Here is a 22,695-nt window from a genome sequence, read left to right as displayed (position 1 = left end):
AAATAACTCACAATTGAGAAATTTACTTTAAAATTTGAGTTCTTAAGTCGAAAGTTTGAAATAACCTGGAATTAGTGGAACTTTTTTGTTTTTCAGTGGTTGGATTTTTTTTTCTTTTGTCAGGCAGAGCTAAGTTGAAATCTCGACTTACTGAGTAAGTTAACCGAAATTTTAACTTGTAGGTTCCAAGTTTAAAAACATTTTTTTTCGGTGGCAGAATCAAGTTTCCATGCCACAGACGTCACACCGCCGGGTGAACATGGGATGTTTTACCGTTCTCTTGCCGCACGGTGTCGCCATTTCACCCGAGGAGACGAAAACAGACCGCCACGCCTGTAGGCGGACCCGCACAGTCGTAGCCAGTATCAGCAGACCAGACACTGGATACAGACAACAACAGTGACAGACCGAGACCGTATTTCTGTTTGCAATCAGCTATGGGTGTAGTCTAAGAAGAGAACACAGTAGCGCACCACAATATACCTCGAAGTTTTATCCTCATGAAGGAGCTCCGTCCTGGCTGAGTTTGGGAGATGGGAGTACTCAATATTGCAGACCAGGTACGCTGAAAGAAAGCGCTCCGTATTTGTGCTGTGGCGCAGTCTATTTGCTGGGAGAGACTCTGCTCTTGTGCGCAACATCCTACGTCTTCTCCGCCGAACGGCTTGCTTTCATTATTAGCTCGCGGCGGGTGCATGCATATTTAGGCGGATATTCGCATGGTAATGGTATTATTTGAAAAGATTAGCAATGTTCGTCTTTTAAATGTTAATGTGTGAGGGTTTTTTTGTTTTATTTTTTTGATGGTGTAGTTTAGGCCCTGGTCTGGGTCAGGGCCAGCTCTGTTGCAGAATTAGCTAACAGAAGCCATTTGGCTAGCTGACGTAAGTAAAAATGGCCTATAGGCCTCAGCCAAAGGCTTGGTGTATCTGCTGGAAGCAAACAAGAAACCCATTCAGTTACACACAGTAAAAGTATTCAGTGAAACACTTAATGGCACGGGAGTACATTTAACCTCTCCACTGCGCAGTTGGCGGCTTTAACGATGGTTTAACCTCCTCAGATGAGACGTAGATGATGTGTGATGGTCGTATAAGAGTCAGCGCTCCGGCTGCACGTAATTTTATGCAACGTTATTTTTTGCGGTAATTTGACTGATGTTCCTGTATTGCAGCCTCCTCTGGTCCAGGCCATCTTCAGTCGCAATGCTGAAGAAGTTCAACTATTATTGCACAAAAAGGAGGATGTCAATGCACTGGTATGAAACAGATTCAGTTACCATGATCATGATTTTGAAGGACGTTACCCCGAAACATTAAAAAAAATCCCTTTTATTTTTTTCCCCGCATATCAGGACCAAGAGCGTCGTACGCCACTTCATGCTGCTGCCTGTGTGGGAGACGTCCATATAATGGACCTCCTCATTGAATCAGGTGACTGAATTTCATCCATCTATCTGTGCAAGTATTGGGCACCTCTGTTAGCGAAGTAATCCTAACACCTGATCATTGTTCCACATAAATAATCTTGCTCATTCTTGGTTCACTCTACTTCTGTATCACCTGAAATATAATTAAAATCTACTATGTAATATAGTATGTAATAGTGTTTCTGTTTCTGTATCACAGGTGCCAGTGTAAATGCTAAAGACCATATATGGTTGACCCCCTTGCACAGGGCAGCTGCTTCCAGGAATGACGTAAGCAATGTATTTCCTTTTTTTCGTTTAAGACTGATGATTTCCCAGTCAGATGACCTCATCATCTAAGTCTTTTATGTATTAAAATACAGAGATTATAATTCTTATTTAGATTTGCACACTTATGAACTGCACTAAATTAAATGTGGGAAGCTGCAGATGTGATATACATCTTAAGCTGTGGTGATTGCTTCCCTCTTCCCAGAGGGCAGTGGGTCTGCTGCTGAGGCGCGGAGCTGACGCAAATGCACGTGACAAGTTCTGGCAGACGCCTCTGCATGTGGCTGCTGCCAACCGTGCCTCGCGCTGCGCAGAGGCCCTGCTGACCCAGCTGAGCAACGTGAACATGGCAGATCGCAGTGGCAGGACTGCCCTGCACCATGCGGCGCAGAGTGGTTTCCAGGAGGTGAGGCTTAAGTGATTTGCTTTGTTTTTGAAGGACATAGAGTGTTCTCTTTGCAATAAAGTTCCTTCAATTTGTCTTGCAGATGGTTAAGCTGCTGCTGAACAAAGGGTCCAACCTGAGTGCCATCGATAAGAAGGAGAGACAGCCTATCCACTGTGCTGCTTACCTGGGTAAGCAAGTTTTACTTTTCTTGCCAAATAGCACTTACAGGAGTGATGACAAGTGCTGGCCTGGGCTTTTAATCTGTTGAAATAAGTAGAACTTGTAATGAACTGTGTCTTTCTTGTGTTATCCACAGGGCATCTAGAGGTTGTGAAGTTACTGGTGTCACGCAGTGCTGACAAGAGCTGCAAGGACAAACAGGGCTACACACCTCTCCATGCTGCTGCTGCAAGTGGTCACATTGAAATTGTAAAGTACCTGCTTAGGATGGGGGCAGATGTGAGTAACTATGCAAGAAATATTTACCTTCAGCAAAGCCAAAGTAGTCTTCCCTCATGTCTGGTTTATAAATTGTGAGCGTCTGAGAGCAGCTCAGGGCGCACTTTATTTATTTTTCAGGCTTTTGGCACATTCTGATGTCGTTTTGTTCTGTGTTTTATTGTCAGATTGATGAGCCCAATGGCTTTGGAAACACTGCGCTTCATGTGGCTTGCTACATGGGGCAAGAAGCTGTGGCTACAGAGCTGGTGAACCATGGAGCTAATGTTAACCAACCCAACAAGTGTGGCTACACCCCTCTGCACCTGGCTGCCGTCTCCACCAACGGTGCCCTCTGTCTGGAGTTGCTGGTCAACAACGGGGCAGATGTCAACCAGCAGGTAGCTGTTTTGGTTCTTCTTCTTGTTTACTTTATTTCACTACTTCTGAAAGTAGTGAAACTCCACATTTTTATTTAGGGCCGTTTTGCAAGAACCAGAGTTGGAATAGTTGTAGATGGGTTGATCCGATTATTCGATCCTTTGGCCATTCTGACAACATATACAAATATTAAGAAAAAAAAGAACCAAACGAAATCCAGGTCCTAAGGTTTCATTTACCATTTATGATTTCTCAGTTTCTAGTTTACAGTGCCTTAAGAAGAATATTACTGCACATTTTTGTTGAAGAAAATTATCAAACAAAAATCTATAGGTGCCTTTATCCCAGTGCCAGAGTGCACCGGCCCAGGTTTAAGTCTGTGCTGCCTTCCCTCTTTCTCTCTTGCTCTCTACTTTTCTGTCTATCTTCACTGCTCCACTATCTAAAAAGGCAAAAAAGCCCCCCATGCATAAGATCTACCCTGAAATGTGTTTGTTACCCCCTGCAGAGCAAAGAAGGGAAGAGCCCCCTGCACATGGCAGCCATTCACGGACGCTTTACACGCTCTCAGATCCTCATCCAAAATGGTAACACAGAGTGTCCTGTCGCATATTTATTTTTATTTTATTATAAGATCATGTCACCGTCTCTTTCTCTTCTGTTAATGGGTCTTTGATTTACTCCCTGTACTCTGATTTCCGTCAGGTGGGGAAATTGATTGTGTGGATAAGTATGGCAATACTCCTCTCCACGTTGCTGCTAAGTACGGCCATGAACTGCTGATCAGCACTCTGATGACCAACGGAGCAGACACGGCCAGGTATCAGACAACTTTAAGTGGTGTTGCTAATGTAGTAATGTAATCTTACTGTGAGGTTATAGAAATGGTTTAAAGCATAGCCCAATATGAGGGTGCATTAAAGTTTATGCTTCACGATGTAAGACGCTTGGTTGTAAGTAGATGCATTTGTACCATCGACTGTTTTGTTTCTTCTTTGCAGACGTGGGATCCATGGAATGTTCCCCTTGCACTTAGCTGTGCTGTACGGGTTTTCAGACTGTTGTCGCAAGTTACTCTCCTCAGGTGTGTTTAATAAATGTGTGCACTCTTCTTTACCCTAATCCCTTACCATCTGTGTCTGTGTATTACTTTGAGATAGTTACCTCCAGCTGTTTGCTCATTGGCCCACAGGTCAGCTGTATAGTATAGTTTCATCTATGAGTAAAGAGCATGTACTATCAGCTGGGTTTGACATAAACACCCCTGACAACTTTGGGAGGACCTGTCTACACGCTGCTGCCTCTGGAGGGTGAGATGCAGAATCTGGTTTAACACTAAAATATTAAAATGAGCAGAAATGTTGCACATGCATTAAATTAAATTGTTTACTTCCATTTTATTTATTCTCATGATCTTTTTTTTGTTTTTTTTCCCAGAAATGTTGAATGTCTGAACTTGCTTTTAAGTAGCGGTACCGACTTGAATAAGAGGGACATAATGGGAAGGTGAGTCCCGCTCATCTTGTTTAGGTATCATCTGGTTTTAAACAGCATCTGAGTATCATGTCCTGCATACTCAACACAGGTTAGAATTCAAAGCGAGGACTTTTTTTCTGTCTGCAGGACACCGTTGCACTATGCGGCTGCTAATGGGAGGTACCAGTGCACTGTGACCCTGGTGAGCGCTGGCGCTGAGGTCAACGAGCCTGACCAGACAGGCTGTACTCCCCTGCACTATTCTGCTGCCTCTCAAGCCTTCAGCAGGTTAGACACTTGTTAATCTCCTTCTCTCTGTTTTCTGTTTGAAAAGACCGAGTCAACACAAGCTACCAAATTCAGTCCAAGTCAAAAAGTCAACTGTTATTTCAGAAAAATGGCTGGCTGATTTTAAAAACCTGTAATATAGATACGTTATTTTGAAATTCATTTGCAGCTGGGGAGCAAATGCGACTGTAGTCTTGAATGCCTGAAAAGAAAACAGCTGGATGTCTTTTTGTTTGTGAAGACGTTTTGCCTCTCATCCAAAAGCAGGGGTCTCAAACTTAAATGAGCTGTAGGCTACTGCTGGCACTGTCATCTCATGTGAGGGCCACTTTAGTGTTCAAGGAGTACAACACCTCATGTCAACCATCACATGTTCTCAAACATGTGATGGTTGTTTTAGGTATTTGGGTGTTCCAAAACAGCAGCTCACACTTTGATGCAAGGTGTGAGATGGGGTTGAAATGCCTGGGAAGGCATCTCAAAACTGTATCATCAGTGGCTGATAAGTGGTGTCATAATCCACCACCTCTAAACGATGGTTGTTCACAGTGGATGTGGTCCCTCGTTTACTCCTCTTTCAAACCAGCTGTCTTCACGGTCCTGCACCCTTTAAATGCAGGTGTACACTTGTTGAGGTGGATCTGGTATTTTGTGCCATGTGTTTGTGGAAGAATTATTTTGTTTCTCCATGTTAAGGTCTGAGCACTACTCACAGCAGACACTACGTTTTCCTCTGTATCGGATAAACTGTTCTCGTCAGCCTATACAGACAAATATGACTCTATATATGACCCATATGAACCATCAAGTTTGAGAAGTTAAGTTTTAACCACGTCACAGCATCATTTAGGAAAGGTTGACTAAATGGAAGCATTTCTTGTTTGTTTCAGAGTTGATCGTCATTTTTCTGGGAGCCATCAGAATGATGAGGACGAGGCAAAGGAGTCATACTTGTAAGTTCTGTTTTTTTGTCATCACCTGACCATAACCGGTTAATTGTAGGCAAATTACATGTCTTCTGGGGCGATCGTGGCTCAAGAGTTGGGAGTTCGTCTTGTAATTGGAAGGTTGCCGGTTCGAGCCTGGCTCGGACAGTCTCGGTCGTTGTGTCCTTGGGCAAGACACTTCACCTACCGCCTACTGGTGTTGGCCAGAAGGGCCGATGGCGCGATATGGCAGCCTCGCTTCTGTCAGTCTGCCCCAGGGCAGCTGTGGCTACACCTGTAGCTTGCCTCCACCAGTGTGTGAATGTGAGAGTGAATGGGTGGATGACTGGACGTGTAAAGCGCTTTGGGGTCCCTAGGCGGGACTAGTAAAAGCGCTATACAAACACAGGCCATTTACCATTTCTTTATGTCTTTTTTTTTCTTCTTCTGATAACAGCTGCTTGGAGCATCTTTTGGACAATGGTGCTGATCCATCAATGGTGAATTCAAAGGGTTACAGTGCTGTTCACTATGCAGCTTACCATGGCAACAAACAGAATCTGGAGCTGGTGAGTTTCCTGTTTTGAACTCCCCAAATAACTTGGCCCATAGATTAATCAGTCATCTCACACGTTTCGCATCAGGTTGGGGATTAGTTCATGAGGCCAATGACCATTTATGTAACATTTTCTTTTACTAGTTTCTTTCCTAAATTACACAACATCAATTCTTCTGCCTTGCTTTCAGCTCTTGGAGATGTCCTTTAATGCACTAGGAGACATAGAGAGCAGCATTCCAGTCAGTCCACTGCATCTTGCTGTAAGTGTTGCACTCACTTGCAGTCACTTCTGCTCGTCTTCAGCTTCATAATCTTAACTAAATGCAAAATTGTGACTACCTTCCTCTGCTCGTTCAGGCTGATAAGGGCCACTGGCAGGCTTTGCGTGTGCTCACAGAGACAGCAGCATATGTGGACATGCAGGACGCTGCAGGCCGTTCTGTACTCTACTTGGCTGCACAGAAAGGCTACGCACGTTGTGTGGAGGTGCTATTGGCCCAGGGGGCTTCCTGTCTCCTCAATGACAACCGCCTCATGTGGACTCCAATTCATGTTTCAGGTATCTGAGCTGGAAGATTTCTTGATACAGCAATGTTTGTGATTCTTTCCCACAAGTCGATTTTGTGTTTTGTTTTTGTTTTTTCCCTTGTAATTGTTCTTTTGTATCTTATTACATTCCAGCTGTGAATGGACACTCTGACTGCCTGCGCATGATGATTGATTATGGGGAGGAGGGAGATCTCACTAACATGGCAGACAAATTTGGCCAGTGAGTTGTTTTATTTTTTTATTTTTATTTTTATTTTTATTTTATTTTTATTTATTTTTTCATTCAGCTTCAAAAAACTTTAATGCTTACAGCTAACTTGACGAGTGAACATCCAGTGCTAAAGTGTATTTTTTTTTGTTGCTTTTGTCCCCATCCAGGACCCCTCTGATGCTAGCTGTTCTCGGAGGACACACTGACTGTGTCCACTTCCTGCTAGAGAAGGGTGCCTTGCCAGATGCCAAGGACAAGAGAGGCAGCACAGCTTTGCACAGAGGGGTAGGTCAAAGAAACAACAGTTAACTTAGCATGCATGTCTTTGGACTGTGAGAGAAAGCTGGAATACTCCTAAATGCCATCGCTGTTTGAAATATAGTAATTTAAAAGTTGCTATTAAACTTGGAAGTTGGTATTAAAAAACAAAAACAACATTGTAACTGTAAAGCTCGTTTTTAACAGGTGCCCCTGTTTGAAAATTCTAATGACAATGACAATGCCAGGATTTTCTCCCTATTTTTTTTTTTTCTTCCAGTTGTAAAATTGCCATCAAATGTTTTATAAACTGGACACTGCTCAGATACACAAAGTTGTCACCTGTTAGTCCTATGCAAATGTGTGTTGCTGCAAAAATACCCAAATGCATGTTAGATTGTGTTGTCTTTGGCATTTTTTTTTTTTTTTTTTGTTAAAGAAAAATAAACTTGGTCACGTACAAGCACTGAACTAAAAATAAATGGAAAAAGCAGCCAGTATCCAAACAAAACTTTGAAAGACCTTTGGAAAGCCTGGAGAACTATCGTTCAAGGCCACTTAAGAAAAAGTCTGGCTCCTTGGAAGTAAAATGTAAAGGGGAAAAAAAAAAAAAGTAATATTCTGAATTCAGTTTTTGACAGTGAAGTTTAGTTCATTCCTCATTGTTTTTTGTTGCACAGGCTGTGTTGGGCCATGATGAGTGTGTGACAGCCCTGCTGGAGCACAAAGCTTCTGCTTTATGTCGGGACACCAAGGGTAGGACACCGCTGCACTACGCTGCATCCAGAGGCCACACAAAGATCCTGGCCAGTCTGGTGCAGGCCGCCATGGAAACAGACCCACAAGATAAATTGCTGGACAACAAACAATACACCCCATTACACTGGGCTGCTTACAAAGGTTTGCTCAGTTTAATGCCTAAACGCCAAACATTAATGTTACACATAATCACTGTCACATTTGTTGTCTCTGATGCTAAGTGTGTGTTTGTGTATTTGTTCTCAGGGCATGAAGACTGTTTGGAGGTTTTACTTGAATATAAAACATTTATCCATGAAGAGGGAAACCCTTTCACCCCCCTGCACTGTGCTCTGTGAGTATCTTGGTCTGGAAAAACTAATTACCTTTAGATAACGTGTTTGTTTGTTTTTTTTGTTTGTTTGTTTGTTTGTTTGTTTTAATATATATTTTTATTAGTTTTTTCTTTTTCACAAATAGTACATAATTACATAACGTAATAAAGTATACAATTCAGAACCATAAATAAATAAATAAAAACAAATAAACAAAACAAAAACAAACAGACTGATAACTAAGCACAGAACACCAGCTCAGTTCCATCTAAAAAATAAATAAAGAGAGAATACAATACAGTACAATACCTGTGGTCCCAGTAGTACGTTGCAGTTTGAACCCTCAAGAGAATCCTTGTAACATAATATTAGAAACATCAGGTTCCACATAATTCAAGTATGGTTCCCACACCTTGAAGAATTGATCTGTTTTTGAGTGCAGTATACATGTAAGATATTCCAATGGCACAAGATCCAACACTACTCTTTGCCAACCTTTAATAGTTGGTGCTTTTTCATAAATCCATTGGAGTAGTATATTATTCCTTGCCGCATAGGTGAGAACACAGTACAATCTCCTATTATTCTTGGATATTAATAGCTGGCTGGGGAGGCCCAGTATAAGAGACAGAGGGTCCATCTCCAATTCACAACCGAAAATCTTCTCCATTTCAGATAACACATTAGACCAATATTCTTGCAATTTCAAACATGACCAGAAGCTGTGAGTTAGGGTACCAATTTCTGTCTCACATTTGAGGCACATGGGTGAAAGGGTAGGATTATATTGATGTCTGCGAAATATGGATATATGCATTGCACCTTTAGATAACGTTAACTTTTCATTAACATGGTTTTCTTGCTGATAGGATGAATGGCCACTGCGGTGCTGCAGAAAGACTGCTGGAAACCTCTGGGGTCCACATGATTAACACCAGAGATGCCAAAGGAAGGTGAGGCTGCAGAATGAAAAGTACTTTATCAGGTTTTTAGGAATACATTTGTTCAATTTAGAAAAAAGAAAAAGCCTGGGACTGTGCAAAAGATGACCAATGTGGAGCAATTGTGGTTACCAAATTGTGGTTATTGTTGGGGTTTCCTGTTTTCTTTTTTGTATTACTGTAAGGTTACCTTACAGTACAAAGCAGCTTGGGGCAACTGTTGTTGTGATTTGGTGTGATTTTGGCTATAAACAAAAAAGAAATATATAGATGCAGGGATGGGATGTGGAGTTAAATGTTACATAGTTTATAAATGGGCAAACATTTTCCCACATTCTCAACTGGGAGATCTTGGTGGAATATCCAAAACAGATCTTTAATAAAATGGGCATAAAATACATTTTAAAAAGACGTACAGCAGCCTGGTCCTGTTTGACCGCAAAGAGCTTGACAGGAAAGTTGGCTCGTCAGCACAGCCATTTAACAGTTTTTGGGTTTTTTTTTTTTAGTTTTTTTTAAAAAACACAAATCCTGTCTCTATAGGACCCCACTGCATGCTGCTGCATTTGCTGAGGATGTCGCAGGACTTCAGCTTGTGCTTCGTCATGGAGCAGACATCAATGCAGTGGACAAAAGTGGACGCTCTGCTCTGATGGTAGCAGCTGACAAGGGACACAGCGGCACCGTGGGTAAGTACTACAACTGTTACTTATGTGGGATTTAGTTTTTATTGCAGAATGTGAAACATTTCTATAACAATTTAAAAAAAAAAAAAAGAAAGGAAAAAAGGCAAATTAGTGCAACAAAAAAAGAATAAACAAATTTTGTGTCTTGGTGTTGTCCAGCCATCCTCCTTCACCGGGCCAAGGCTGACCTGACACTGCTGGACGAGAATAGGAACACTGCCCTGCACTTGGCCTGCAGCAAGGTACACATTAGTTTTTCACAAGATCCTCAAATCACAGGATTCTCTAAGGAATATCTTTCTGTTGACATTTTATTATTATTATTTTTTATTATTATTATTATTTTTTATGGTCATTTGTTTTATTCCTCAGGCTCATGAGATGTGCGCCCTGCTGATTTTGGGCGAGATCCACAGTCCCACTCTGATAAATGCCACCAACAGTGCTCTGCAAATGTGAGAACTTGGCAACATTTTAAACCAACAATAGATTTTTTTGTATATGTGGAATTAGACTGACACCCACAACATGCTGCATAGTCCATGTTTTTTCTAGCGTGATTTTTTTTTTTTTCTCCCGTTCAACTGTAAAGTGTTAATATATTACATTTTTCATGCAGGAGTCTACTTAATTTAGATTAATTAATTTGTAGAATTTATCTCCTGTATTGTTAAGAAGATATTTTGCCATGTTGCAGTAACAGATGCACAGGAATTTAATTACTATCACTAGGCTCTACATCTGAGCATTGGATTTAGGATGGATCTTTTATTGAATATTATGACTTGCATCTATTTATTTATTTATCTTCCCAAACACTACCTTGTTTGTCCACAGGCCCCTCCATCTTGCAGCACGCAATGGCCTGGCTACGGTGGTGCAGGCACTGCTGAGTAGAGGAGCCACGGTGCTGGCTGTGGATGAGGAAGGTGAGCAACACCAAAATTGAGATTTTTCAGTTTGTTTCATTTTTCTATAGATAAGAACCCAAAGGCAGTCCATTTTTACTCATTTATTTTGTTAATCTTGTTCCTGTTTGAGGGAAGTAATGTTGAAAGCAGATTTTAATGGGTCTGGTAACCAAACATGCATTGGCCACCAAACACTGCTACCATTATATCCAAGTGTTCTTTTTGTTTTTAGCTCTATATTATTACTGAAACTTGTGATCTTTATTAATGGCACATGGGTTAAATATGCAGGCAGTGGAATGATATTAAAGCCATTACTTATTGGATGTTGGCCCTTTATGTGCAGGTAGCCAGCGGTGAAAGAAAAAGATCTATTACCTTAATAACCTAATGTGCAAAATGTCTTTCTTCAGATGTAAAACATTTCATTGTGTTCACTAACTAACACAGACTTTGCATACACGTGGCTGTGCAGGTAGTGAGCAGTGGCCTTTCAGTGCTCTGAGGGTCATTGTCCAAAGGCAGCTGCTTTTGCACTGGGTGTGCCTGTGATCTAATTTGTTGAGGGTTTTTTCTGAAGTGCTTATTGTTGCTTAGTTACAAAAGCTTCCTTCTTCAGTGCTGGATGACAGTGACAGACAGGATCATTGTAGACAATGTTGATGCAAGTCCCACCCCTTGATTTTGATTGGCCGCTGAGATGGAAACAACAATGTGTGAGGCGAGTGTTCAGAAGTTGAGCTATACTCAATATTAAAGTGGTTTACCGATGCCTGTGGACAACAAACCATGTACTGGAAGTGAGTCAGTAATAAGAGCTTTAAGATGGGGAGCTGAGGCAAACTAAGCAATTAGAATTAAGACTCTGAAATGTTCTTAGAGCCAAGAGAAAGTGTAGTATTTCTCTGAAATTGTACCACTGAGTTACTTCTTAATTTTTTAAATAATGTTTCATTAGTTAATTATCAGTAGTTCCAATATTGATTAGAACATCTCTGACACATGATGCTCTAATGTGCATTTTGATGTGGAACAGGACATACCCCAGCTCTGGCCTGTGCTCCCAACAAGGACGTGGCTGACTGCCTGGCTCTGATCCTCTCTACCATGAAGCCTTTCCCCCAGCGGGACCCTTCCTCCTGCTCCTGCTCCTCTCCTACAGTCTCCCCCTCCCCGGGTCTCAATTTGTTGAAGCACTGCGGCATCACTGCCGCCTGCGCCCCGCTGCCCAGCAACGGCCTCCACAACGGCTACGTCAAAGACCGTCACGGTGCACCAGTTGGCCTCGACGGGTGTCTGTCTGAGTGAGGCCACACGGCCCTCTCAGTCAGCTGCTATCACCATCATCACCACCAGGGGGCGACTCCCTTTAAAATGGCCCAGAGGACCAGGAGAGCACCCACCCACATGTCTGTTTTCTGTGTATGTATGTGTTTGTGTGTCTGTGTGTGCGTGAGTGTTTGGTCTTCTCTTGAGGTGCAGTCAAACCTAATATGCAATTAGATCCCATTCCTCCATCTCCTAATAGTGCTTAATATGTAGAGGCACATTGCTCTACAAGGTCACTCAGATAAAGTGTGGCATTCAAAATAAACACTAGCAATCTGGCCATCTCTAAATCATTTAACCCTTTAAAATCATGTTCACATAGTTATATAACCAACATTTAAGAGCATGTCTGTATCCTCAACTGTATTTCGCTTCATATCACTCACTATAAAGAAAGTCATATCATGTTAAATCAGTTGCAGTGACCTTGTAGAGGAACATACAGCCTTCCCAAATTAATGATCAAAGAGTTTCTTTGTTTTTTATGGTATTTTTTTTTTTTTTTAATTTTGTTTTTAAATTGTCCGTTAGCCTAGATTTTTATGAAGGAACCACACAAGGGAAAAATCTAAATTTAGCTTCAGAGTGCAATGCTTGTGTACTACAGTACAATCTGCAAATTTGGAAAAGGGTCACAAAGATGTTAATTCCATAGTGTACTTTAAATGTACGGCCTAGAATTGTTTGGCATTTTAAGATAATTTGGTAATGCTGCTGAATACATTGGCATGCTCTCCTTCCAAAGGAGAGCCATGCTCGGGTCAGCATCGTAACATCGATCTGTTCTTAATGCTGACTTCCTTTTTTTTTAAAGATGCTAAATAAGTGTTTGTTAAGCTAGAATGTTTCTAAGCATATAAGTTATGACCAAAGTTGATCAACACTACTATGGCTATAAATTATTTATTTGAGATGAACTGTACTGTATAGAGAAAGACAATAGATCTCGATATACCTCGTCAACTCGTTTAGCAGCTGCTTCATCTTCACCCAGGGTCCGTAGGCCTAATGTTCTCTTTTTGTAGGACTAGAGAACTACTGTAGGATAGTGACTGACTGAGGCCTTGTTTATTCTAGATGAAGGCTTTACTAGTAATATCTGCCAACAACACCTCATCAAAGCATCATATATCTGAGCACATAAGTGAACAAGCCATTTCAATTTATTTCCCATCTCTTTAACAGTGTTTTTAAGGAAAAGATTTTAGAATCTGAATGGCCTGATTGTTGAAAAGAGTGATCAATTTTGGGTTTTGGCACTAATGATGTTTTTGCTCTTTGTGTTTCTGAAGTTGAACCGGCCATCAGCATTGCGGTTTTAACAAGCTCTCTCTAAAGGAGTATTTCTCGGAGCTGATGAACTAGTCTTAAGCATCTAATAGCTTATATGTCAACCGGTGAACGCTGATCAATTAGAACAGATTAAGGAGTATTGTCTGCTATTTTTATTGGGCAGTTTTCAAGCAATATTTTCTTTTGGCCTTCTTTTGTTTGGCGTTATTGAATAGACAATCACTGTCACAAGGGCTTTTGTTTCCCTGGAATGTGTTTTGATTTTTCTTTTTTTTTCTCGGGGGTTAGTTTTTTGGTTGTTTTTTTTTTAATATTTCATGGAAAAATAACCTAAAGACTAAACGAATGGCTCTGTGTGCCGGGCATTTTACTGTCAGTGTCAACACAAATGCACTGGATTGCCTTTATGGCATCTCATGAAATGCCTTTTTGACCCATGCCTTCCGTACGTACCACATCATTTCAGTTGGATCGCTTAATGGCAGAGAATGACGAGCCCTGAGACCAATTATGTCTCCACCAATTTGATTGGAACAGCATTAAACCACAGTATCTAGTGGGAATAAAACTGCCCGGCTTATCTTTGTGTCCCGGCATTATCAAAGACCAGGGAGTTTGAAATTCCTAATAGAATCAAATAGGGCTAAGAGGAAAAAGAGAGGGATCTTTGCTTAGGCCAATACCTGTTATTTAGATTTCAGGAATAGCAGAAATCCAAATATGTGCTTTTTTTGTGTTCATTTTTTTGTCTCTTCATCCCATTTTCTGGTACTAAGCATACTAAAGATGATTGTATCGGACCACTAGAGCTGTTTGTGACTTTTAGATGTTATACCTATGCTATTTTGTTGTTGTTTTTATTTTTAAAAACCATCGGCTGGTGGTTAAATTACACTGAGTCAGATTGTTTTCATTGGCGCGATAACTTCATATCCACAGGTAATGAAGTGGCACAATTGCACACGTTAGTTGACTGGATGAGAGATGAGGACCTAGGCTAGGCTATGTTGTTAAATACATCTTACAAAAACACTTTAGCATAATTGTATTTAACTTGGTTTTCTAAAACTGACAATAGTACACGTTAGGGCAGTGATTTCTATGAGTTAATGATTCATAGTTTGCATTTAATACAACCTCTATAACTGACTGAAATGAAGCGAAACTAATTGGTGAACCCCAGCCTTCGTTCTCTTGATTAGTTTAGTTTTCTCGAGAACCAATATAATATTACTGGGGATAGGTACATACTTTGTTGTAATCTCAGGATCTGTGCTGAAACAACAGGCAGAATTTATTAATCCAATCAGATCTCTGCAGGATTATTATGTCTACACTTTTTCTTCTTGATGGGATGTTCCATAATTTAATTCCTTTTTAACCCCAATCCCACAGCACTTAATTAGATAGTCAAGCACGCACTTTAGTACATTCAGGTTCTAAGTGTGCAAAATAGAGCAGATGTAATGTATGTACTTATGTTTACATGCATGTGTAATGCTGCTGAAAACAGGAAAGAAGGGTTGTAAAAAGACAAGCAAAGGCTGCAATGAAATTGTACTCCAACAATGCATTATTTAAAATAGGAAAAAAAGAAAGGAAAAAAAAAAAAGGTGTATTTTTGGCGACAGTGTCCACTGCCCGCTGACTTGAGTTATCGGTTTCTGGGTGCATGGCCCAGCAGCGTGATATGGTTACATTACCCAGCCTACTGCTGACGATAGACTCTGGTCTAAGTCACTTAAAGTCAGTCCAATGATTTTTAAACACCTCAGGCAGGCTCCTCAAAAACTACATACTCTTTCTGCCATCAGTAGGTGCTGTCAGGCCAGCCTGTCCAGGCAGGGGTGTCCTTTTTTAATTTTTTTTGCTTGCCTCTTGTGATGTCCATATCTGACCAGTAAATGGAGCCATTGCCCCTTGCAACTATACAAGTCGTAACTGAATCCTTTTGTTTTATTACAGTGTTCTTATACATGCTTTTTTTTCATTATTATTATTATTATTATTATTATTATTATTTGTGTGTACCAGTAATAACTGAATGATTGTGCACGGAGCTAGATCACGATTTTGATATAGCAACGATTAAACAAATGGAGCATATACAATATATCTGGAGTCAGAAACGGAAAGCAATGAAAGGTCCACTTGTAGCAATAGCGCACGTGCGTGTGTAATAGTGTGCAGCACAAATATTGCACTGCCATCCATTTAGGCCAGTTTAGTAAATCAAAGCATAAATGCCAATGGAAGATTTAAATGCGGGTTAGATGTCATAATCTTTGGTCACAAAAAGAAAAAGGCCTGATTGCCAAAATGTGTTAAGGGGGGAAACCCCTCTTAGTAAAGCAGCAATGGATTTATGCATTCAAGCAGTTTACAGTCTGACCATCAAATCTGAGCCATGAATTTTCTGACTGAAATGAATGTAGGGTCAGTTTAGAGCAGGACAAATTGCTTTCTCCCGACTTTAAACTGTTGCTCTTCATTTGTCTTGCATAGATATGATTATACAGGTAGCATGTAGTAAAATGATTCTCTGCATATTATACTGTGTGTGTAGTAGTCTTCCTGCATCGAAAGTCTGGATATTTCTTTTGGCATTATCATTGGTGTATAGGCTTACTGTTGTGAAATATCACTTTTCTTTCTCTATACATATTGTGTGGAGTGTAGCCTACAAGGTAAACGGGGGACAGGAGTTCAGATGAATTCAACATTCATATTCATCCATTCCATTGAGATTGCCTTACAGTACAGTAAAACAAGAGGGACAAGAAGGTCTACAGTAGATACGATCACACGTTAAATAGCCTATATTTGACAAAAAAATGCACCTAAGCTACACCCATTTAGTGCCATAGAAACCTTGATTTGCCTTTAGACATTAATCACATTTACTCAGTCCGTAACATATTCAGACATAGGCAGGAGTATTATAAATTTTGTGTTTGGAGCTGCATGCTTTTCACCAGTTATATTAGTCAAAAGAAAAGCTATAAATATTTGCATGGGATATTCATACTTGAAACCAAGTATTCTGTTTAAAAAAAATTTGGTGTTGCTAGAAGTCTATTTTATAATTGGACATTTTTTGAAGAATATACTTAGTCCCTTTGGTATTGGCAAAGCAGTCCCTAGGTTTTGTGGTAAATAAGGTGGTTTGTAAAGTGTGTTACAAGGAGAAAAAAACAATTTTTGATGTCCAAAACTGCATGGTATATATACAGAATAGAATTGATTTGCCTCAATGGATGTCTTGGTTCTTACTTGAAGTAAATTGCAAATTTCAATTCAACCCTCTGATCCACTGTTGAGCCTTTTGCCTTAAAAGCTATAAAAGAAAATGATACCTGGCAGTACCTGTTTAGTTGTGTCACCTTCAGAGTTATGCTGCTAGGTTGGATTGCTAAAAAAGAAAATTGGCTTTTTTTTTTTCTTCCTTCTTTTGTTTGGTCTTACAAAAATCTCTGGGTGTCAAGAAGCACACAAATAAATTGAGGTAGCACATAGCTCAAGGTTGCCATGGTGCAGAGATTGCTCGGAGTGGTTGGGATCTCGCCATATTTTCCACTGTGAATGAATTCAGAGTTCACTCGTAAACAATCAACTTTGGCTTATGTAATATCTAGAGCCAAACGACCTGGGGTGGGGGGTGGGGGGAGAGCAGTGGTGTACCTCAGAAATATTCAGACAGAAAAGAAATTCTTGCTTGTACAGCTATGCTAACAAAGAGTTCAGATCTTTTGATCCATTTCGTTGTGAGTTGTGTAATTCTGCTTAAACCAGCCTAAATCAGATGTATCTACGCGGAAGTGTTTGATTAGTGTCAGTAGATGTCTCATGTTTCCTACCTTACGAAGGGGCAGCCAACTGCACTTTGTACTTTTTATTGGACCTGCAGTTTTACCTCATCAGTGATCTTTTGTGTGACAATGCTGACATTGATCCTCTGTGATTTTTGGGGGGGCGGGGCGTTCTCTTTTTTCTTTTTTTCTTCTTTTTTTTTCCTTCCTGATGCCAGTTGTGAAAATTTCTCGTGTAGTGTGAGTGACCTTTCAACATATGCATGTTGAACCTAAACATGCACAAGCCCTTTTATTCTTCTTTTTTCCTTTTTGAATTGAAAACTGAACTGAAAAGCTTAGTTAACCCTGTTGCGACATGTTCATTACGATCAACCAATGACTCTGTTATCTGACGCAAGTCATGTGGAGCGAAGGGTAGAGTCTAAGTTAAGGTGGGAAATGAAGGTAGCTATAAAACTTTACCTCTGTAAGTCAGAACAATACAAGTTTTACATTATGACTAATGCTCGTTTGACCGCCTTCCCTGCCTGAACACTTGGTCATTAATTTCCCCCACCAATAAGACCTGTGTAATATCGAACACAGTGTTGGCATGGTGCCTTTTATTTGTTACTACCGAAAGGTACGGTCTTCCATTTGTATTTCCCAGAAGCCTTATATTGGGAAAGAGAAATTACACTGAACATACATGACTACAGTAGATGGGCTCATACTCCCACTGAGCATTATTACTTCAATCTAGTGTGATCCAAGTTAAAACGACGAAAACAAACAAAACACTCTAAAGAACTCCTACAGTTTTAGTCTGGATTTCACTATTTGCTCCCTCCGGGAGGCTCAATAACTTGCACAGTACTGATGCGATTTAGGGCACATCAAACATCAGATGGATGAGGATCAATAGTACGAAAGCACAAATCCAAAGAAGGCACCTCGGGGCTCAGCTGGCTCTCTCAACAATAAGAAGCGAAGGAGCCTATAGACCAAATTGAGGCAAAGAAGTGAGGAAAAACATCTAACTCTCTAGTGCAGGAAACATGAGGTTTGATTGTCAGTAACACATTAACTGTAGAAAGACCATTGCCTGGAATTTCAGAGCTTTCTTCTGATTGTTCTTCTCAACTCTTGGGTATTCGTTGACGGTTAGTAACTTCACAGTGCAGATTGTGAAACGATGCGGTACCTGAATTCAACATCAGACATAGGTAAACTGTTTGTTGTGACTGTGTTGCGATTTGATTGTGGAGATTGTTTTTTTTTTTTTGTCTTTTATTTTTAGGCTAGACTGACTACAAGTAGGGTTGCAGTAGTAGCTGTGTGCAGTGTTAATAACAGTGTGATCATATTATAGGAGTGACGTAACATTTGTTGTCTTACTTCGACATTAAGGCATGGATCATCTTCTCTCAAGCTGACCTCGTTTGAAATGGAAGATAAAAGTGCAATAACCTTTTGTTTATCATTGCTTCCTCAGTTGGGAAAAATATTTAATATGCCCTTTTTTTGTTAACACCAAAAGTCACTCATCTGTAGCAAATGAAGGATTTCAAGTGGTCCTCTTGTTTGTGATCAGAGAGGTGGCATTTGATTGTGGAGTGTGTGATATTCCATTCTTAAAACTGTGATCAACATACATTTTTAACAGCTGCCTGCTCAGACAAAGGACCCTGCACAAGTTGATAAATTTGAGTAGGAGCATTTTTTTTTTCTTCTTTCTTATGGATGGACTTTGATGGTATTGTAGTTTGGACTTCTGGTTTAATAGCCGGTATAGACATGTTCATTTGCATGTGTAGATGTGTATATGCATCCTTTCTTCCTCCTTGAATGAAATGTTTTCTCAAAAAAAAAAACAAAAAAAAAACATATTTAGACCTGCTGTCGGCGATGTATGCGGATAAATGGAAATATGAAATGCCTTATATTTGTTTTCAATGTTAAGCATTAAGGGTTCTTGCGTGTCCCTCCCTTTTCAGTGTGTAGCCTAAAGCTTGTACAGTTAAGAAACTCATGAGATTTATATCTACTGTATAGCCTGTGTGTTTTCAGAATTTGTTACTTGGAGGTCCTGTGATTGTGGTTTTAGAGAAACATTCCCCTTGAAAGTGCCGTTTGTTTTCACCAGCAAAAGATGTGTCTTTGGGGGGAAACATTTATTTACACGAAGGAAAACAAATGTTCGAAACACTTTCCAGTGTTTACCGTCAAACTGAATGACACAACGCATTCGTGCAGTTGAACCAAGGCAGCAATCTTCTGACGGAGCACCTTATCGACATGCTCCTTCTGTGAGCCCATAATAGAAGTAGTCTCTCACCAAGCTTGATTACTCTAAAGCAGAGCCATATCAAAGAATTTGCCCATTAGGAGCCCCCTTGAATGTGCTATTAGGAATAGCTTACTGTAGGAAAGGATGTATACTGCATGTTCTGTGACATTTTAGTAGTGGTTGTCCCTTTTTCTTTTTTGTTTCTCTGTGTTTTTATGTTTAGTCTGCTTCACTGTAGATGTTGCCACCTCATTGCAACTCACGAGCTATTAACAATCCTCTCACAACTGGACTTAAAGCAGGCGTTGATCTGCTGCTGATGCAGCCTTAAGTCATTGCGAGTTTTAAAAAGGAAACGCTAGATTAATGGGTTGCCTGTTTCGTGTTATTTTTTTTTGAGTGGCTTATTATGGGGTAATGACAAAGGAGCTCCTATCATGAGTGGAAGGACTTTGAATCAGGTCATGTGATGAATTACAATCAAAGAGTTTCACAGTGCACCTTCATAGAAAGTTAAACAAAAAAAAAAAAAGTTGGCTTGTCCACCCAACATTCCAAAGTTGATTTAATTTTCCACAGTCCTGTCCCTCTGATTGAGGAATTTTTTTTTCTTCTCTTTGCTGGTGAATGAAGTGGGCGTGTGTGTCAACGACAGGGTTCCCTATTTAGCCTAACGCTGATTACCTCATTTACAAATCTGCAAATACACTATTCTACTGTGTGTAAAGGAGTCAATGCCATCACCAGCAGCGCGGTCTCGAGACCTGTGATGACAACAGGACCAATGAAGTTGAAATTAGTCAATTTTGAAATATGACCAGTCTGGGAATATAGGGTTAAGACACGATTCAGACATATTTTTTCTTCTTCTTTTTTTTTTTGTGTAAAGATGAATGAGCCTCTTAAGATTTCTTTAACTAGTACATCACCACAGCTGCTACCCCAGTCAATGCAGGAGCTGTCAGAAAGCTGCAGATACACTTTTATTAGGGTTTTTTTTGTTTTTTTTTTTAAATAGCCAAGTCAATATTCAAAGTTAAAATCAAACACTTGTTAAAACACAGCTCTTCAAACTCCAACTGGACTAGCAGCTGTTGGCACTAGCATGGTTCAGGAAGCCTGGTGTGTCACAATTGTTTAAGTGAACGATTGCGTTAGCTTCACTTGCTGTTTTTTCAGTAGCATTTCTCCTACCTCCTTGTTTTGCAGCCTTGAGTATTGTTCGTCTCTCCACCTGTTCTGACTTACAAAAAAAAAAAAAAAAAGTTTATTCACAGTGCGGGAATAAAAATTTTATCATAAGCAATGGTAGTTATACATAAAGTGTGCTTGGTTGTGCTGTATGTGTACTTGTCTATTTGACGTTTGGAAAAAAAAAATATTTATGAGAAGCATTTATACGACAAAATACCACTGGAATGTGAAGCCAGACAACGTTATGATGCAGATTATGATGATAGTCTATCCCCTTTAACATTCAGTGGCGAATGGTCAGAGGAATCATCTTTTTAAGAAAATGAATAACCATTGGCTTTATATTTTAACAGCATTTATTTCTTTGGTTTCCTCTTATGCATATACTTCCCCTATCTAGCCCTATGCTATACAATATTTCAACGTTTACAGCTTCCTTTTGGGTCAGCCATTTATTTATTTATTTTCATTATTTTGATTTTTTTCTCCCCCCTACAGTTGTAATGATATCACAGGTTGTCACAGGGATGATAGTAAGGTGTATTTGTAAATGTGGATGAGTTTGAGCCCCTCGAGCCGTATGCCTTTGAATCCATCTGTCCACTCTGTACCAAATTCTGCTACACAGGCATCTTGTTTCCGCACTGCCCCAACATTTTACATCCAGTTTTGACTACAAAGGGGTACGGGACGAAGGTGAAAGGTTTGAGGTTTTTCAGACCAGGCCCCACCATCCCACCACCCTCACAACCACCCAACAGCTCACCCATGCCTACTCTAAAACAAGACCAGCCCAACTCCCCCACCCCTCCCCTCTCACCCACCATCTCACCTTTAACCTCAAGCCATTCATTTTTCTGTTTTTGTTTTATTTTAAATTTTTTTCGACAATGCAATCCTGAAAGCACTTTGCCTTGTTATTCCTTTGTGTGAACATGTGAATGATAATTTGTTACAGAAATGTTAAATATGTAAAAGATCATTCACTGTTTTGGAAAAACCTGCATCTGTCTTTCTGACGTTAAAAGGAAAAAAAAAACAATTTAGTGACATTAAACCTGAATCTATTTTATAAAATGTTTGCTGCAGCCAATTGGTCTTGTCATTCAGTATTGTGGCTTAGGGTTGTTTGTGTTCAATAAAGTGCTATTGCTAAATATTTCTTGAGTCTGGAGTTATTTATCTTTTTCGTGTGTTGTTTTCTGCAGTGTCTTTCAAACTAGGAACCCAAGAAAAAAAAATTATAGCTGAGAAGACATTTTAAACCTTTTAATGTGTGTGTATGTGAGAATCTGCTTGAGGTTTCTCAACTCAAATGAGGAACTGACAAAGCAAAGAACTTGACTGTTTTTACCACCACTGTTAGCTCGCATTTTATAGTAGTATGATGGGAGTGTATTGGACTTTGACCTTTGTGTGTTACTCATAAGGAATTGATATACTACTTAAAGTGTTTATGTTTTGTGCAAAATACAGTAACAAGTGACATTAAAATATTGATCTGCTGGAGTTTATACCAGATTGAACCACTAGTTTCATAAGAAACTAATGTAATAAAATGACTGACTTGCATGCAAAAGTAATGTGAATATTGCTGTAACTAGCTCTAAGTTTCCTCTAACAGTGAGACTGATTTGAGCTGGATTTTATTTTGCATAAAACCAGATAGATTTATAAGAGTACCAGTGCAGTTCAATGACACCGTGTCAGTGTTGGAGGAGCATGCACTCACACTGTTATAGACTGAGTCATTCATTTCAGTGTGCGCCCCGTTCTGCTAAACCAGATCCACCCACTCTGCATAAAGTGCATTTTCTGTCTGGATATTTCTACCTATTTTTTCCCCTTCCTGTTTACCTTCTGTCCTAAATATAACATTATGTTCTTTCACGGCTGAGAAAGAATCGTGTCATGTTTGTGTGGCTGTGCTGTGGAAAAGTAATGAGCAACCCTCCGTGTCTTTATGCTTTGCTAGGAAAATGGCAAATGGTTGCAGCAATTCCATTACATGCAC

The 22,695-nt window shown here is 40.0% G+C and overlaps 1 protein-coding gene across 1 annotated transcript; it reads left to right on the top strand.

Moving 5' to 3' along the window:
• Positions 1–365: 365 nt before the first annotated feature.
• ankrd52a (ankyrin repeat domain 52a) lies at positions 366–21,840 on the top strand. Its single transcript, XM_006794068.3, has 28 exons — positions 366–560; positions 1,175–1,258; positions 1,355–1,433; positions 1,629–1,699; positions 1,905–2,105; positions 2,188–2,275; positions 2,404–2,546; positions 2,714–2,926; positions 3,415–3,493; positions 3,612–3,726; positions 3,908–3,990; positions 4,099–4,216; positions 4,344–4,412; positions 4,530–4,670; positions 5,561–5,623; positions 6,054–6,165; positions 6,344–6,415; positions 6,513–6,714; positions 6,837–6,924; positions 7,083–7,200; positions 7,854–8,073; positions 8,179–8,266; positions 9,116–9,199; positions 9,731–9,876; positions 10,033–10,115; positions 10,246–10,328; positions 10,711–10,802; positions 11,821–21,840. The coding sequence occupies exons 1-28, from the start codon at positions 534–536 to the stop codon at positions 12,090–12,092; spliced, it is 3,234 nt and encodes a 1,077-aa protein (XP_006794131.1). The 5' UTR covers positions 366–533; the 3' UTR covers positions 12,093–21,840.
• The last annotated feature ends 855 nt before the right edge of the window (positions 21,841–22,695 follow it).

The sequence above is a fragment of the Neolamprologus brichardi genome, chromosome 20, assembly GCF_056152115.1.
Source record: "Neolamprologus brichardi isolate AB-2024 chromosome 20, ASM5615211v1, whole genome shotgun sequence".
NCBI classification, from domain to species: Eukaryota; Metazoa; Chordata; class Actinopteri; order Cichliformes; family Cichlidae; genus Neolamprologus; species Neolamprologus brichardi.
This window is presented reverse-complemented; position numbering and strand designations above follow the sequence as displayed.

Coding starts and splice junctions, on each gene's coding strand:
- ankrd52a (XM_006794068.3), top strand. CDS start 534: ATGGGAGTACTCAATATTGCAGACCAG. Junction 2,106..2,187: donor CGCAGAGTGGTTTCCAGGAG/GTGAGGCTTAAG, acceptor TTTGTCTTGCAG/ATGGTTAAGCTGCTGCTGAA. Junction 5,624..6,053: donor GAGGCAAAGGAGTCATACTT/GTAAGTTCTGTT, acceptor TTCTGATAACAG/CTGCTTGGAGCATCTTTTGG.